Below are 15879 nucleotides of genomic sequence, written 5' to 3'. Positions count from 1 at the left end.
GCTCTGCTAGTTCGGGAGGCTCAGCTCATTGCCTCAGGACTCTGTGCTTCGCTGCATTTCTTTAACGGTACAAAACCCAGGACTTGCACGGGAATAGCCTGCCAGCTGCGAACCCGCCACACACCATAATGTTCTGCTCCAGACTGACTGTGAGTCTGATCTGGACTTTACTTACACAAGTAATTGACACGGATAATCAGGAATTGCCTCCGCACCAGTCTCTGGAGTGGTATTAGTGTAGTCCTAGCAGCAGTGAGACTGGTTTTAAGGCCGACATTACAAATACTTTTGTGAAAATAAGTATCTCTGATAGTTATTCTGACATTTATTCATTTGAGGGTGTATATGTATCCTCACATTATTTCAGTTTATTATTGCAGCGATTGCTAACTTGGGGCTAGTAAGAACAGCAATACACATAGTAGAAGAGAAAATGAGGGGGTTTTCCCCTTCTTTTAGACATGACCTCTATCATGTCTAAGTTTTTTTAGCGCTAGTGCAGGTATAACTGTGATAGTCTAAAGCTGTAAGGATTTACATGAGGATACCTTACTTCCAAATCTATTTTCCTTTCAGAAAAGGGGATTAAAGGCTAGGGTCTAAATAAATAAAACAGCTCAAAAACACCTGAAATAAAATCTGGGAAGCTCCAGGTGCCTGCATACAAAAGCGTAATCCCCTTAAGCCCCAACAATTCGTAACCACTGGGCCCTGGGAGCCAGTTCGGGGCTCGCTCCCCTGGTGTGCAGCACTGGGTGGCTGTCGGCTCTGTCCTGCAGAGCTGGCCCTGCAGCAGGATGGGATGCCGGCAGGAGCTTAGCTCCCCCCTCCCTTCTTTGAGGGCTGCCTGCTGAAAACCCAGGGAATCTCAGCACCTAACTTCAGGCTCCTGAGCATTTTGCTGGGTCTCAGGCACCAACCACTCTGGGCTTGTATGTGAAAAGCTCAGAATAACACTTTGTTGCTTGGTAGGGTTTTTCTTTCATCTTTTTTTTCAAGTGTTGTCCATATGACTACGTTCTTGGAGAAAACCCTGTTGAAGATAGATGGCAGTCTTAATTACTACAGGCTAATTACCTTTAATGAGCAAATTGCCGTACACCGATGTGGGATTTGGCCTGAGAAGAATTTCAGACAATCCTCTAACATCACTGATATTACATCTTATATCTAGGTTATGCAATGATGAAGCTTGACAGTATCCTCTGATCAGATGAGGAGCGTGACCCTGAAGATCTGAGACACCAATTTGCTTCTCTGCCAATATAATATGCCAGCTTTGTTTTCAGAAAAGTACTTGCTAAAGCAGCTCCACAGTGCTGCTAGCTTATTTCATGTATCCCTATGATGATTCGCCTTTTAGCACTGTTAGTGAAATAAAATAAAAAAATAAAAAAATAAAAGCTCCAAGGGTTCAAGATGTACTGCCCCAGAACAAGATCTCAGTTTTTGGCCTTGGAGACAGTTCTCCTGCAATCAGCACTGCAGCTGCAAATACAAACAGTAAGAGAGAACAGATCTTCATAAAAAAGCTGGACTGAATCATCAAATCTGTTGAGAATATGCCTTCCCTTTAATCAAAGGAATATTTAAGGACTAGCAGTATTCAGAAGCTAAAAATTAATTGGTACTTGTAGGCAGCGATTATGTTTTCCATTTTTCTTGATACTCACATAAATACGTGTAAAAGATTGGTTGCCCGGCTCTACTAGGAGTGAGGGAAGTGACGGTCCCCACAAGTATTTGCAGAGCTAGCGGGGAATCAGGTTCAGAAGAAATCGATCCCGGTTATTACCTCATGGTATACAGCAGAGTGCCGTCATCCTCCAGGCGCAGAAGTTTGTTTGGGGTTGTCATGTTGTGAGCAATGGACTTCTTGCCATTGTGGAAAAAAGTGTCCGGGGTCCAAATCTTGCTGGCGAGCAGGTTGTTAAGAGGGAGGCGTTGCATAGGTCCTTTGAATCGCAGCCTTTCATCTTTCCAGCTTTGTCGGAAAAAAACGTCAATGGTGTATTCCTGGCACAAAGAAACAGTCGAGGTATTGCGGGATCTGAATAGAAGCGATGGTTCCAACAATGACTTTAGCAAAATAAATACAATGGAGATGGCAGCCACGTGCTCGAACTTACCATTTCCGTGTCTGACACAGGACCAAAACTGGTAACATAGATGTCTGTTTTCACCTGAGTTATTCTCTCTGTAATAAATATAGGCTTTTGCATTAGTAATTGCTTTAAGATGCAAATATGTGCCTGTGATGCATTTCTCTTTTAACAATTGCTGAATCACTCAAAAATCCCCAAAAGCTTGAAATTAAGATGTTTGAGGAGGAATTTCATCCCTGATCAAATGCAGTTGTTGACCTTTCGGAGCGCAGGCTCTCTTATAATCAGTGGAAAGAAACAGGCCCTTCAAGGGTACAATTCCTCTGACTGACAGGTTTTGATCATAGATCATAGAATCACAGAAAGGTTTGTGTTGGAAGAGACCTTAGGGATCATCCAGTTCCAACCCCCTGCCACGGGCAGGGACACCTTCCACTAGACCAGGTTGCTCCGAGCCCCATCCAACCTGGCCTTGAACACTTCCAAGGATGCACCATCCACAACCGCTCTGGGCAACCTGTTCCAGTGTCTCACCACCCTCATGGTATAGAATTTCTTCCTAATATCTAACCTAAGTCTACCCTCTTTCAGTTTAAAACCGTTACCCCTCGTCCTATCACTACAGCCCCTGATAAAGAGTCCCTCCCCATCTTTCTTGTAAGCCCCCTTTAAGTACTGGAAGGCCGCAATAATGTCTCTCTGGAGCCTTCCCTTCTCCAGGCTGAACAACCCCAGCTCTCTCAGCCTGTCCTCACAGGGGAGGTGCTCCAGCCCCCTGATCATCTTCATGGTCCCTCTCTGGATCCGCTTGAGCAGGTCCATCTCTTTCTTATGCTGGGGGCTCCAGAGCTGACCACAGTACTCATAAGAGCAGAGTAGAAGGGAAGAATCACCTCCCTTGACCTGCTGGCCACAATTCTTTTGATGCAGCCTAGTACGTGACTGGCGTTCTGAGCTGTGAGCACACTTTGCCAGCTCATATTTGATACCTACTATAGGATGAGATGAAGTGTATCTTGGAAGGACCTATTCCCCTCCGCTGGTTTGGGTGATCTGCCCAATTTCAGACATCTATATTATAGATGTCCAAAGTTAGGTGAAATTAATTCTACTCTCAAGTCTCTAAGTCCTTCTGGCATCTTTTCAAATCCAGGACTAATTTAATTTAAGGGCAGAAATTTCAGAAGTTCGTTACATAAGACACGAGCATCGAGCCCTATTTTCAAGCATCTCTGTGTAAAGTGAGAGGAGAAGGAGAGAAAGGGATGAAAGCAATGTGTTGGTCTCACAAGAGGAAGGGGTGGGGGTAGCCAGATTAAAAAAGGGCCAGGAAGAAACATAACAGATGGTTTACACATGGGTAGAAGATGAGAGAAATCTGGGGGATAGAGAGCTGAAGGAGGGCTCAACAAGGTTAGGATGGCAAGCAACTATTCACATGTTACGGTTTTAAAATAGCTGCTGTAAAGGTTATCAAAATGACATATCAATACAGATTTGCTGTAGCTGTCTAAAAATGGATGGTTTGGGGATCTGTTTTTAACAGAGATTTTTGTCACTGGCGTAATTTTATACATGCTGACCAGTGAGGGAACCTTGCAGCAACCTGCTAGCACCCTGTCTCGCTCACCTTAGGGAGTACCAGAAAGAAAAGAAACCCAAACTGTATTCAATTACAGAAAAAAATGCAACACACACGCTCTCCTAACCCAACCTCAGATGACCTCAATGACTGAAAGAAGATGACTTTCAGTGACCTTTGTATTGTGGCGTTTGCCAGGAGACAAATCTACTTTCTGGGCTTCTTTTAGGTAATGAAACACAACTCCCTTATCAAGGCCTGTGCTGAGGGTAGGTACCCGTTCAGGAGAGCATCATGTAGACGATGGTCCTGCATAATTGGAGACCAGCTAGCGAACACGTTATCCTACCTCCCAGTCCCGGGCGCAGTCGGTTGTCGTAGCCGTCCAGCAGACCATCCAAGATCCTGGTGAATATAGTGATGTTATCATTGGTATCCTCTTTTCCCGATGCTGTTGGTGTTTGTGAGAAGCTATTTTATGCAAACAAAAAGAAACACATCAAAAGCCGTGCCAGCCTCAAGGGGCTTCAGTCTCAAGGGAACTTTGCAATGGAGCCTCTGAGCCTCTGCCCGCTCCTGCCGCTCCGTATGAACAGCACAGGGAGTTGTGGCAATTTCACCACTGCTGTAAGCAATCATAAATAGCTCTCCCTGGAGGGGGATGGCCCAAGGAAGGACCCATGCCATGGAGGTACAGTCCTGGGGCACTGGATCGGGGGACGCCTGAGCCCACTGACCCTCTTGCCATAATGCATAGGGAGATCCCAGTCCCCCCTGCTGCCCTGCCCCACCTCAGCCCCATCACTTTCCCGGCACTGGCATGTCTCTGTCTCCTGCAGGGAGCAAGGTTAGCTCATGAAGCCAGCAAAAGCTGTTACTGGTTTTTCCCCAGGTTAGCTCTTCCGTCTTTGGGAAATGCATTAGCTGGCAGGGGAGCTGTACGAGCAGCACGGGTTTTCCTGGGGACACTCCTTCAAGTCTGCCTGAAGGTACTCTTTAATCCTTACATGCCAAACAGCTTCTAATTTCCACATTTTCTAATTTATTGCCAGAACAAAGGATGAACTCTAACCTTGTTTGAGGATAACAAACTCCTGTTGCATTCAGAAATCCCACCCCAGATCACTGGGGCATCTGAGAAAACATACTGCAGTACAGAAAACTCAGTTCTTCATTCTTCCTCTCTCTTTTGCATAAATTAGTCCTCCCTTGTAGTATGCAAACAACAGCAATGTGTAGTGGGCCTTATTCCATATCTTTTGGGCCAGATTTGGCTTTATTCTGAACTCTTTTTTATTTCATCATTTTATCCATGGCTCAGGCCTAGAAAGCTGCTTGCAGCTCACAGCACAACTATAACTTGCATTATTAAGTCCAGTTGATTTTCATTTAAAGATGGTTAGAATTCCATGCCATCTAATGCCTTTGCTTACCTAAAGAACAAATGCATAGGTTTATCCATAAGCATGCTTCACCTGCAGCAAGCAATGAGCATGTCTTAAGACAGCAAGTTCGCTCACACTCAGTGCTTATTCAAGTTTCAGTCTCTACTGAAACCACCAGCAAATGCTCCATCTGTGACAGGGCACATTGCCCCACTAGGAACCGTACCCTGCCTCATGCACCCAGCCAGCAGACAGGAATCACTTGCACTCCAACAACCTGAACTGGACGTGAGCCAGTCACCCAGAGATCAAAAAAAAAAAAAACAAACCCGAAACAAAACCCCATGTTTATTTACTACCAGTCCCCAGGGAAATAAATCAGTAAATAAACAGAGAACCTCAAAGCATCCCTCTGAACAGGTTCCCTTGCAGAATGCTTGTAACATATGCGTTAGGCTGACCTAACAGAACAGGCTTTGCACAAAGACAGACAAGGGGCCTCAAACTGGTTTTACCTGCACAAGGTTTACACTAGTGGAACCTCGCTGACACCCCTTGTAATGGGTTTGGAAGTTTTAGTGACATAAGACCTTGCTCAGGACGAGCTGCTGGTGGCCACGTAGTCCCTCACAGACATGGGGACCCCAAATCTTGCGCCTGTTCCCTTTACAGCTTGTGTGCTTCTGCTGGAAAAGGAAAGGATTGCAAAACCTCTCAGGAAAGGGGAGCAAGACTGGGCGGTGGGAGCACAGTCCGATTCGCAGGAACGCCAAAGCACATGCAAGCACTTGGCCGAGGAGGCTCCTCGTGGCCTGAGTGCCACCGGCACTGCTACGACCCTCAACAAGCTCAACACTGGGGAGCCCAAGGCCACCAAGGAGCTCCCCTTCACTGCAGGCAGAGGCATAGCCACAAATCTCACCCATTTTTCAGGCCATCTCATCTCTCCTTGGTCAGTAGACCAAATTAATTCTGTTTTCTATGCTGTGACCACAACCTCTAGTGAGCATCTGAGGCAGACAATATCGTGGACATGTTTGACTATAATGAAAGGCAGTTAATCCGGCAGATGCAAACTGATTACAGAAACATTAGACATCCTTGCACGCTGCATCATTCAAGACAAAAGACCATATACTTTTCTGTCAAACGCAATCAAAGGGATTCACCACCTAAAGGTGAATACTTACAAGCAGCAGTCTAATGAATACAAACAGGAGAGAGAAGTTACAGAGGTTCTTCATATGCAACAACCATAACTACCGCTTTGGTAAAATCCTAGAATACGATTTTAAACTTTTCTCATTTATTTTAGCTTCTTTTTTTCATAGGAAAGAGATATGCGCCATGCTGTCTGCCCGCTTCACCATATCAGTGTAGAAACCCAATTTCATTTTCCAGTGCATCTGACAAAGAAGCGGAGAGATCAAACTTCATTCCATTCCGACAAGTTTCACGAAGCAGTGACTAGACAAGGGGAGAGCGATCTAAATTAGCGCCTCATTAAGTAAAAATGTGAGGTCAGCAGTCATCTACTCCCTCTGGCTCGCTGACTGGGCCAGTCAGCACGCATGTAGCTCAGAAAAAGCCTCAGCAAAACCAGCCCACCTCCTCTCCACTAATTAAGAGATACAGAGGAGACTTGCAGGGTGAGTAGGAAAGATCTTGGGAGAAAAGGGAAAAAGAGGTAAAATGTAGGTGTTGCAATGGGAGATGGGAACAAGGGATACCAAATGCAGAGCCAGGATTATTGCAAAGGTACGGTGCTGGGGGCACAGGATACAAAGCTTCACTAGTTTCTCTGCTCTTGAAAAAGCTTGTTATTTTTAGTGCTTATGGCTGAATTCAAAGCCAATTGAACTCAGAGGGAAGATTTCCATTGAACTATTTTTGTGGGGATGGGACAAAATATACTTAGTTCTCAAAACTGCTCCTCTGAATCCAACAAGAGTAATTGATGCTGCTTCCTTCTATCTCAGCTATGTACGTCTCTCACAAAAATAGTATACGCACCTCAAATGCTGAAATATTTCTATACCTCCACAAGAAAAGCTGATTAATAGATGAAAAAGATGGAGAAACAACTAGGGTGAAGACTCATAAAAAGTCTGCGCTTCATCTGCAAAACTGCAATCCAGTTTAGATTTGGCAGATAGCTTCACACAAAAAAGAAGGGATCCAATGCTGAATTTCGGAGAATTGTCAGTATCACATGAAGCTGCATTTGTAGGTGGATTACTGTTTGCTGTTAATGCAAATGATACTCTTTCTCTCACAGAAAAGTTAACGTTTAATTTGTATTTTTGAGATTGCTGGTGAAATAGCAACTCACATTTTGGAGTAAGTGCAGAGGTTGTCTTTTATGACATAAGACCTTTAAGCTGTACTCGCAAAGTTAGGTGCATATATTAGATATTATAGCTCTATGAATAGAGAGAAAACAGGTGATGTCCTAAATTATTTCCACACAGCTAAAGATTAGGTTTTATTAACATATTAGTAGGTAAGCACATTACTGCCTCTCTGCAACCAAAAATGTTTTTACAGCAGACATTTTCAGTTATGGATAAAAATAAATCTAGAAAAGAACCTTAGGAAAATGCTAAGAAAATTCAAAGTTAATTATATTTAAAGCTCATTACTGAACATAAACTAAACCAACGAGGAATACTTCTCATCACTTTTAATTTTGCAATTTCAGGGTGACTGAAAAAATCAGAAGCCACAGAAGGGGCCCATCAGTGTAAAATGTAATAACTCTCTAAAGATTCTCAGCTACCTCTTCCGAGGAGTTAATCGTTTACCATTTTAAACATCACTGTCTTTTTTGCCATCTAGCCAAACTAATGGCAGGTACTACTCATGGCTTAGTTGTAATAAGAGGAAAATGTGTGGTAGATATTTCATTAATTTCCCAAAGCTTTAAAAAAAAAAAAGACACTGTAAAAATAACTGAGGAGTATTTTGCAACTGAAAGTTGTAATTTTTTTTCTCTCTCCCTTAAGAGTAAAGTTTCCAATAGCTGCTTTAATAGGATTGGAATTATACCAGAATTTCAGACAAATTAAGAGTTTGTGGAAAAGGCAGTGGAGAACACACTTGCACACTTTTGGATGCTGTCAGCTGGCCAGACATCAAAGGATTTACTTTTCTAAGTTAGCTTCTCACCATCCCTTTCTTGCAGATTCTTGAGATATGAAAATGCTTTTATTTTGGGAATTTGTGCAATGAAGATTCAATTCTTCCACATCATTACGATAGGGGAGAGGGACTGACTGAAAATAATTGAACTTTAAAGGTCTTGGCAGATTCCTAAAGAATCATTTAATTCTTTTATTTAGCAAGAGCACTATTTTAATACCTTCTGGGAACGAGGAATTTGTGAGCAGTGCAATGAAACCCTGTTTTACATAGGGCGACATCTTACTGTCCTCCCCCCTTGCACCTTAATGCCCCTTTCAATATCCTGAATTTCTCGCAGTAATAAACACCTCCCAGTACTCTTAGCTCCCCAAGTCACCAACCTGCAGCTTCACTAGGAGCCAACGCGTGCCAGGGCTGACCCTGCACCAAGCACGTGCTGGATGGCCTGCAGGTATGTGCCTGCTGCTTGGCCAGCCAGCAGGCCAAGCCAGAGATGCTGAAGCCGTAGCATTCTGTTCCGCAGAGGGACTGACTGATGTCTGTCTGCCTCCCCCAAGCAGTTCTAGGTACCTACTTAGTTTTCCAATTATTAAAATTGTCTAAGGGGTTCAAAAAGCTATCTGGAGACATGAAGAAGGAAAGGAAAACAGAATTAAAAAAAACCAGTAAATGGATAAGCATGACTGCATAAGCATATGACAATTCTTACAACATTAGTCTTAAAAATATGAGGAAGAACTCCCTAGCATCTGCAAGTACTTGGAAAGGGATAACCCAGCAGAACTAACTGCTTAGGGCTGCAGAGAATAACCTGAAATAACAGCCTGAAGGAGAGGTATGTTTAGCCTAAATAGCAGGATTATGGTCTTAGTGATAAGGACTGTGAGCTAGTGGAAAAGTATGTGAGACTACAGACACGCCACGGACTGAATTCTTACAGTGTACAGAGAAGTCTTGCGTTGGCTACATTTAATTGGGATCTTCTGTTTTCTGTGTTTCTACTATTATAAATATTATTAGCAGATGGCGACTGAACTGTGGTTACACCAACAACATCCGTCCCCGTTGGTTTTTGCTCTCAGACAAACTTCTGAAATTGCACGCCTAAAACACAAACACACAGGGGCTGCACGTCATCAGCGTGTCCCCAGAGATGTCCCCGTGGACAGCCTGGGGCTTGCAGAAAAAGAGTCAGGACGCAGTAAGGTTGGTCGGCATGGGGCCAACCACATGCTACCTCATCTCAGGGAGATCTCGTTGCAGGCAGACACCCATCGCACCGACCCTCGCAGGGCTGCAACCGCGTGGGCTCCCCAAGGGCCAGAAAGTGCAAGATGCTGGGCAGTGCCACGGCACCCGTGGAGTCTGGCAGGACAGGACCCTGCGTACACTGACTTCCTTCCTGGACTGATGAGCTCAGCCTCACAGCGTCGCTCTTGCAGGCGTCAGTCTGAAGGGAGCAGAGTCCGAATTATTTTGCATTCCTACTGACCCACTGCCAGAAGGGCACCCACCTTCTCCTTGGTTTTGTCAGCCTGACCCTGTGGGCCTTGCACTCATGAAATCGAGACTGAATTCGGTGCAATCCTTCACATAAAACAAATGGGAGGAAGCAGCCTCTTGTCTCACCTGAAAATACTCTTCATGGTTATATTTGACTTTTAATTATTCTCTAGCTCTACCATTGATGCTTACTTTCAAAACAATTGTGAACTATCTTGAAACGCTTCAGTAAAATGCCTTAACCCGTTAGAGCATTACACCAACTCAAGGCTGAGTTCAAGCAAGCTTGAAAAAGCCCTGACTCGTGCTGGACTGTTTCTGCAGAAGTAGACTCATAAAACTGTTACACCAACAATGGTGGGGGGCTTCGTTTCAGCTATATCTTTGACTTTTAATTCAGCGATTTCTCTTTAAATAACTTCTACCAACTATGCCTACAGTCCTTCTCTACTGCCCGTTGATGCGGATAACTCTCGATACTCATTCCACTTTTATGTTAAACATTAATCACAGACTTTTGCTGAGATTTCTGAAGTAGCCTAGGAGACTGAGATACATAATTCCTATTTATTTTACCAGGCATTGGGCATCAAAACCCCCCAAGGTGGCTTTGGCTATGTCAGGCAAAACTGTATTTATTATTTAATATAAATATGGAATGACTATGGAGAATCACAGGCCAATCTCTGCCTTCATCTGTAATGTCCTACTGTATTTTCCTTTTTAATTTGTGCTCATTTGACCAATCACTTTTATCTAGCACGTTGCAAAATGCATTGCAATGTAACAGTGCAGTCCAAACACGGATGAAGCTGATAAAGAAGAACCTGGTAGCAACAGCAAGTATTATCAGTATTAGATTCTTGCAGTTAATATGCCAGCCTACATGTAAATTGTACCGTTCTGTCCTGAAGAGTCAGTCCCAAAGCACTTAGCAAATTACACTCTGAAACTGCTTCTGCCTCTGAAACAGAAGCGCTGGAGCATCCTCTGTCTTTTGAGCAGGGTCAAAATTCAGCCCTAGGGCACCGTGTGAATGGTGCAGCGAATTGGAGCTGCTTATCTCTGCAGGCCCAGACTAAAATTACTAGATCAGAAATGGGGGGCGGTGGGGAGGGGTGAGGTTACGTGATGATCTCGTTTTAGTGCACAGCAGCTTTTTGAGTAACTCGCCGAAAACAAGTGTCCTAGTTTCCCCTAATTGTCCTGTTCTGATTATCTGCCAGGTTACAGGTCACATCAATTCCTACCTGGGACTTACATTCAGTACTTGCTTTGGAGTCAAAAGGGAGAGCTAAACCCTCTTATTTTGCAGCCTCGCCTATCTAGCCTTTCTTCTGTCAGAGACACAGTTAAAAGACACCACACCAAACAGGTCATGCTCAAATATTGCAATGTGCTGCCTTCTGCAGGGAAGATGGACAATCAGGAAGGACTTACAGTTATAGTCTTCACAATTTTCTCAATGTGGGAATTCTTTGTCAAATAACAACCACGTCAACACAAGTTTAAAACGAGTCCCACACTATCTGCACCCTCTTCATTTCTATCTCAAACTCCAGGGAGAGTTCCGCCTTAGACCACAGTGAAAGCAGGACCAAGCTTTTGCAAGCTGAATAAATCGGCGTGCGGCTCTTTGCATCCTTTGTAGTGTGCCATCCTACAACCGTTCATATACACCACTGTGGTCACAGGTTTCCACCTGCCTACAGAGGGCTAAGTTTTGCTTACAGCATAAACAGGCATCACTCCAAGTTTGTTCTTTCTCCTAGCTTCAATCTGGAAAAAAAAATCACTTTGCTTGAAATCAAAACCTGATTTGCATCTCCATTTTGTATCTTCTTATAGCAAGGAATTGATGGGTGTGCTTGTGAATCAGCACGTTGGGAGGATTAATTTTTTTCTGGTGAAATCATAAATAATTGTTCTCCTCCACAAAGAAGAATCAACCTACGCTTCCAGAGCACTTGCGAAATGCTTTTTCTAGACTCCATTGCATAGCCTGATTTTGGAAAGTTCTTGAGATCTCTGGGTTTAGGAAAAAAAAAATACATATAAATAGGGGGTTTCTGTTTGGGTTTTGTTTTGATTTTGGTTTTGGTTTTTTTCCCCTAAGAGCTATGGTAGGAGTATTTCTTCAATACATTTTTCAGAATATCACTGTCAGGAAAGTATCCAAAGCAAAAATAAGGTTCCCTTGCTATATGCTTCAGGGAAACACAATTTCTAAATACTGTAGCAAGTTTCAAACTCAGCCACCCTTCCGAGCAGTCACGATCTTAGCTTACTCACTAGGAAAGCCTGTACCAGCTAGCGGCACGCGCTGAGTCCTGCTGTTGCAGTCTTGCGCTACTGCCTACAGCCTGCACCCTCCAGGTGAGAGGGAAGGTGCAAGCCCCCATCATCGCAGCCACCAGGGCAGGGAGCACCGCAGCCCCCAGCTCTGCTACACCCAGGTCAGAGCAGGCAGCAGCTGTAGGCCTGGCCTGAGCTCCCCGTGACCCCCAAGCCTTCCCGCAAGAGCGTTACGGGCATGAAGAACCAATACGAGACAGCAAATTTGAGCAGGAAAGCAAATTGCTCCCTTCTCCCTGACACCAGGACGTTAAGAGGAAATGCAAAGCTCGTTGTTTTGCTGGGCTTCTCCACACCACACAGAGCCCAGGTTTTTCATTCCCTTAAAAAACCCACAGGAAAAATTCAAATGCAATTGGCAACTCACCCAAAGTGGCTGGCTAAACTCATGGAAACGCAGAAGAGGAAGAAGTTTTTGATCATGATAAAGCCAGAGACCATCCCATTGTCCATTCCAGTGGAGAGGAGGAACGCAGGTGGTTGCTTTGGTAAAGGTGCAGCTGCTCACTTTGTTCTTACGCTGCAACAATACATAAAAAAGATAAATTATTACACGGACAAGCAGCAGGACAGCCGAGTTCAGCTAACACCGCATCTTCTGCTATCTCTGTTTTTCACAAACTTATCTAGGCTTATGTAAACACCAGCTGTTTATGTAAAATTGTATATCTTCAAGGACATGTTTTACCTTCTGCTGACAGCAAACCGCAACACAGGAAAAATTCTTAGTGGCCCCGTTTTCCCTTATATTAGTCCGTCACACAAGTAACTAAAGAAACAGTCACCATTTTCCAAATGCCGATTTCAACCCTTCACCTATTTCAACAACTTCCACACGCCTGCAAACCCAGGGCTGCACGCAGCCTCTGCATCCCTTCCTTCCATTGCAATTTTTTTTTTCCCCCATTAAATACCCTGCTTCCCTTTCCAAAATCCCAGTTGAAATGCCAAGAAACACCTACTGCTTCTTGGAATTCATGCTGCTGATGCACGGCTTCGCGAAAAGAGGGTGGGATTGGGGGGGGTGGGTAAAAAGTGACCTTCCTCCCAAAGGCACATAAACCTCACGCTAGCACGAAGAATGACAGTAATGTAGCTGCTCCAGTGACTGCCGCTTTTCAGATACCTGCCTCAGCGACCACATCACCGATTTCAGCATTGTGCACTAACGTTTTCCTCCGTGCCCTATTAAAAAACAAAGCAACAAAAAAAAAAAACCCCAACCAAGCAAAAACCCCAAAACCCAAACGCAACAAAACCCCCAAAACAACCCCCAAAAACACACCCAGAGGGGAGCTGCCTGGATTTCCCACCCGAACCCCCGCGCTACCCCGCTCAGCGGCTCGCTCTCCGCACCCCGCCGGCGCAGCAAGGCGAAAAGCCCACACCGAAAAGCCGCCCCCCGGGGCTCCCCCCGCCCGGCCGGCTCTGCCCCGCGGCGGGTCCCGTTCGCTCCGCTCCGCACCGGGCACCAGCGGCGGGTCCCGCTCCCTTCCGCACACCCGCACCTGCCCGGCCGCCGCCGCCCGCTCCCCCCGCCGACCCCCGCGCCCCGGGGCGCCGCGCCCCGCTCCGCCCCGCCGAGGCTGACACCTGCCCGCCCGCCCCCGCTCCGCCGCCCCTTCCCTTCTTCCCTTCCCTTCCCGTCCCCGCGGCGCCTCCGGGCTCGCCCCCACCCACCCCACCAAAGTTTCCCGCGGCCATGTGCGCGGCCGCCCGGGGGGCTGCGGGCAGGGCTCCCCGCCGCCCTCCGCCGGCCCAGCGCTGCCGGCCGCGGGAGCCCGGCGCTTACCCGCCGGCGGCGGGGGGACGAGGGCGAGGGGGCGGTGTTTGCCCGAAAGTTGCGGAGCGGCAGCGGGAGCGGCGGCGCTGCCTCCCCGCCGCTCGCAGGCGCGGCCCCGCCGCAGCGCCGCGCCCGCTCCCGCGCCGCCCCCGCGCCGAGCCCGCCGCCGGGAGCGCGGGGCGCGTCCCCCTCCCCGCCCCTCGGGGACCCCAGCGACCACCCCACCGCCCGCCCCTTGGAGACCCTAGCGACCACCACCCCGCCCCTGGGGGACCCCCGCACCCCCCGTCCCGGAGCACCGGGAGGGTCCCGCGGCCCCCCCGGGCTCCCCGCACCGGCCTCCCGGGAGCAGCCCCCGCCCCAGCCCGGCCGTGCGGCTCTCCGGTAAGCGCGGGGCAGCGCCTTCCCCGACCCACCGCCGGTGAGGCTTGCCGGTGCATAGGGTCCTCACACACACGCGTATAAGCGTCCGTACATACACACACCCATACACACACAGGTCTGTATCGGTATTCCTCTTCCGTAGCCGATGGACCTGACCTAACCCGTTACAACTCCTAAGTGCTGAAGTCGGGATTTGTACCGGCAACGTTAACTCTTTGTACGTCCTCATCACTAGAAGTCCACGGTTTTGATCGATATTAAAAATTTCAGGAGACCTGCCATAACTTCGAGGTTTCCTGGTGACTGTATGTCGTGTTATTCCAGAAGAACGGATGCACTGCTTCGCAGCCTCAGTATAGGGCGCATTACGCTTGCTACGTGGCCGAGTCACGTATATCATATGCTGCTTGCAGGAGTGGAAGGATTGGTGTATTTTGAACTATCCCAAAGATGAAATGAGCGTTGCATAGTCCCAGTTCCCGTGGATTCCTTGAGGCGCAAGCAACGTCTTGTAGCACGCCCATGTTACGTGTGAGAAATATGATTTCAGTACACGCTGCTGTGACCGCATGTCGGAATCATACTCCAGACCCAGTTATTAAATTAACAGATCTAACGAAGTAACGCCTGCCTTCCAGGCAACGTTACGGATCAATGAAGCGTTTGTCTTTTTCCCTATATCCATAAAAAAGCTCTATGAAATTAATCCCTCCACTGAAATCGATATTGGTTCTGTAGCTCGCTGCCACAGAGGGTGCCGCTATACGTGTGCCTAGTTCACGGTTTGCGCGGTTCGAATTGAAAAGTGGTCCTTAGGAATTTCAATTTTCATTTATTTTGGTTCTATGCGGTGCTTAGCTGCGTTCAGGTTTTGCAGCAACGATTTAGGATCTTAAACACAGAGCCGATGACGTACGTCGTTCCTTAGTGACTTCAATAAATATGAAGTTGTGAATGAATGTTGCTAGCGGAATAGCTTTCCCGGTGCTTAAAAATATCCGAGTAAAGTAGTATGAAGCGCCAGTAGTTTCTCACAATAATGTTCTTGCCTAGGAGTGTTTAAATCAGATTTTTTACCGTGCTTTGATTTCTAGTCTGAACTGTTGATATCTCTGCATAGGTGATGTTGTAAAAATACTAGATCTTTACATAAGTTTGCAAAAGAGAGCCGTGGATATATTGGCCTAGACTTTCCGGGTGAGGGGGTGAGGGCCGCGCGCTCTTTGGCCGCTGGCTCCGGCGCTCCGGCGAGCGGGGCCCAGCCTGGATTCCTCTGACTCGCTGCACCTTCTCCGCCAAGCTGCGTGCTGCGGAGCCACGCACAAAGCCACGGGGGGAAAGCATTTGAGGCTCGGGGAAGCCAAACAGCGAGGAGACGCTAAAGGAAAACCTAAAGAAAAAGAAGAAAAAAAAAAATTAAAATTAAATGAAGGAGAAAGCGCTTTCCTCAGCGAAAGGGCGAGCTGCCAAACACCCGTGTCACGCAGAAAGCCGCCCTCGCCGCGAAAAACGCCGCGCCCCACCTGCTTCTTCCCGCGGTTGTTACCGTCCCCCGGGTGGGCGACCCGGGCCGAGGGCCGCAGTTTGCTCCGCCGCCGCCGGAGGGCGGCCCGGCTCCACGCAACTCCACGCGGCGCG

General features: G+C 47.0%; 1 protein-coding gene across 4 annotated transcripts in view; it reads right to left on the bottom strand.

Annotated features, from left to right (window-relative positions):
* The window catches only part of GABRA5 (gamma-aminobutyric acid type A receptor subunit alpha5), a 57847-nt gene extending 43867 nt beyond the window's left edge, over nucleotides 1-13980 (bottom strand). The window contains exons 1-6 of one of the 4 annotated variants that reach the window (XM_075093591.1): nucleotides 13867-13980; nucleotides 13201-13259; nucleotides 12442-12594; nucleotides 4037-4158; nucleotides 2130-2197; nucleotides 1796-2016 (exon numbers count right to left, since the gene is read on the bottom strand). In XM_075093591.1, the coding sequence (XP_074949692.1) occupies nucleotides 1796-2016; nucleotides 2130-2197; nucleotides 4037-4158; nucleotides 12442-12527 (497 nt within the window). In that variant the 5' untranslated portion in view covers nucleotides 12528-12594; nucleotides 13201-13259; nucleotides 13867-13980. The other 3 variants (XM_075093582.1, XM_075093602.1, XM_075093611.1) reach the window with 3 other exon arrangements.
* Between the last annotated feature and the right edge of the window lie 1899 nt (nucleotides 13981-15879).

The sequence above is a fragment of the Phalacrocorax aristotelis genome, chromosome 1 (assembly GCF_949628215.1).
Source record: "Phalacrocorax aristotelis chromosome 1, bGulAri2.1, whole genome shotgun sequence".
NCBI lineage: Eukaryota > Metazoa > Chordata > Aves > Suliformes > Phalacrocoracidae > Phalacrocorax > Phalacrocorax aristotelis.
The sequence above is the reverse complement of the archived record's forward strand: the minus strand, read 5'-3'. Positions and strand labels throughout refer to the sequence as shown.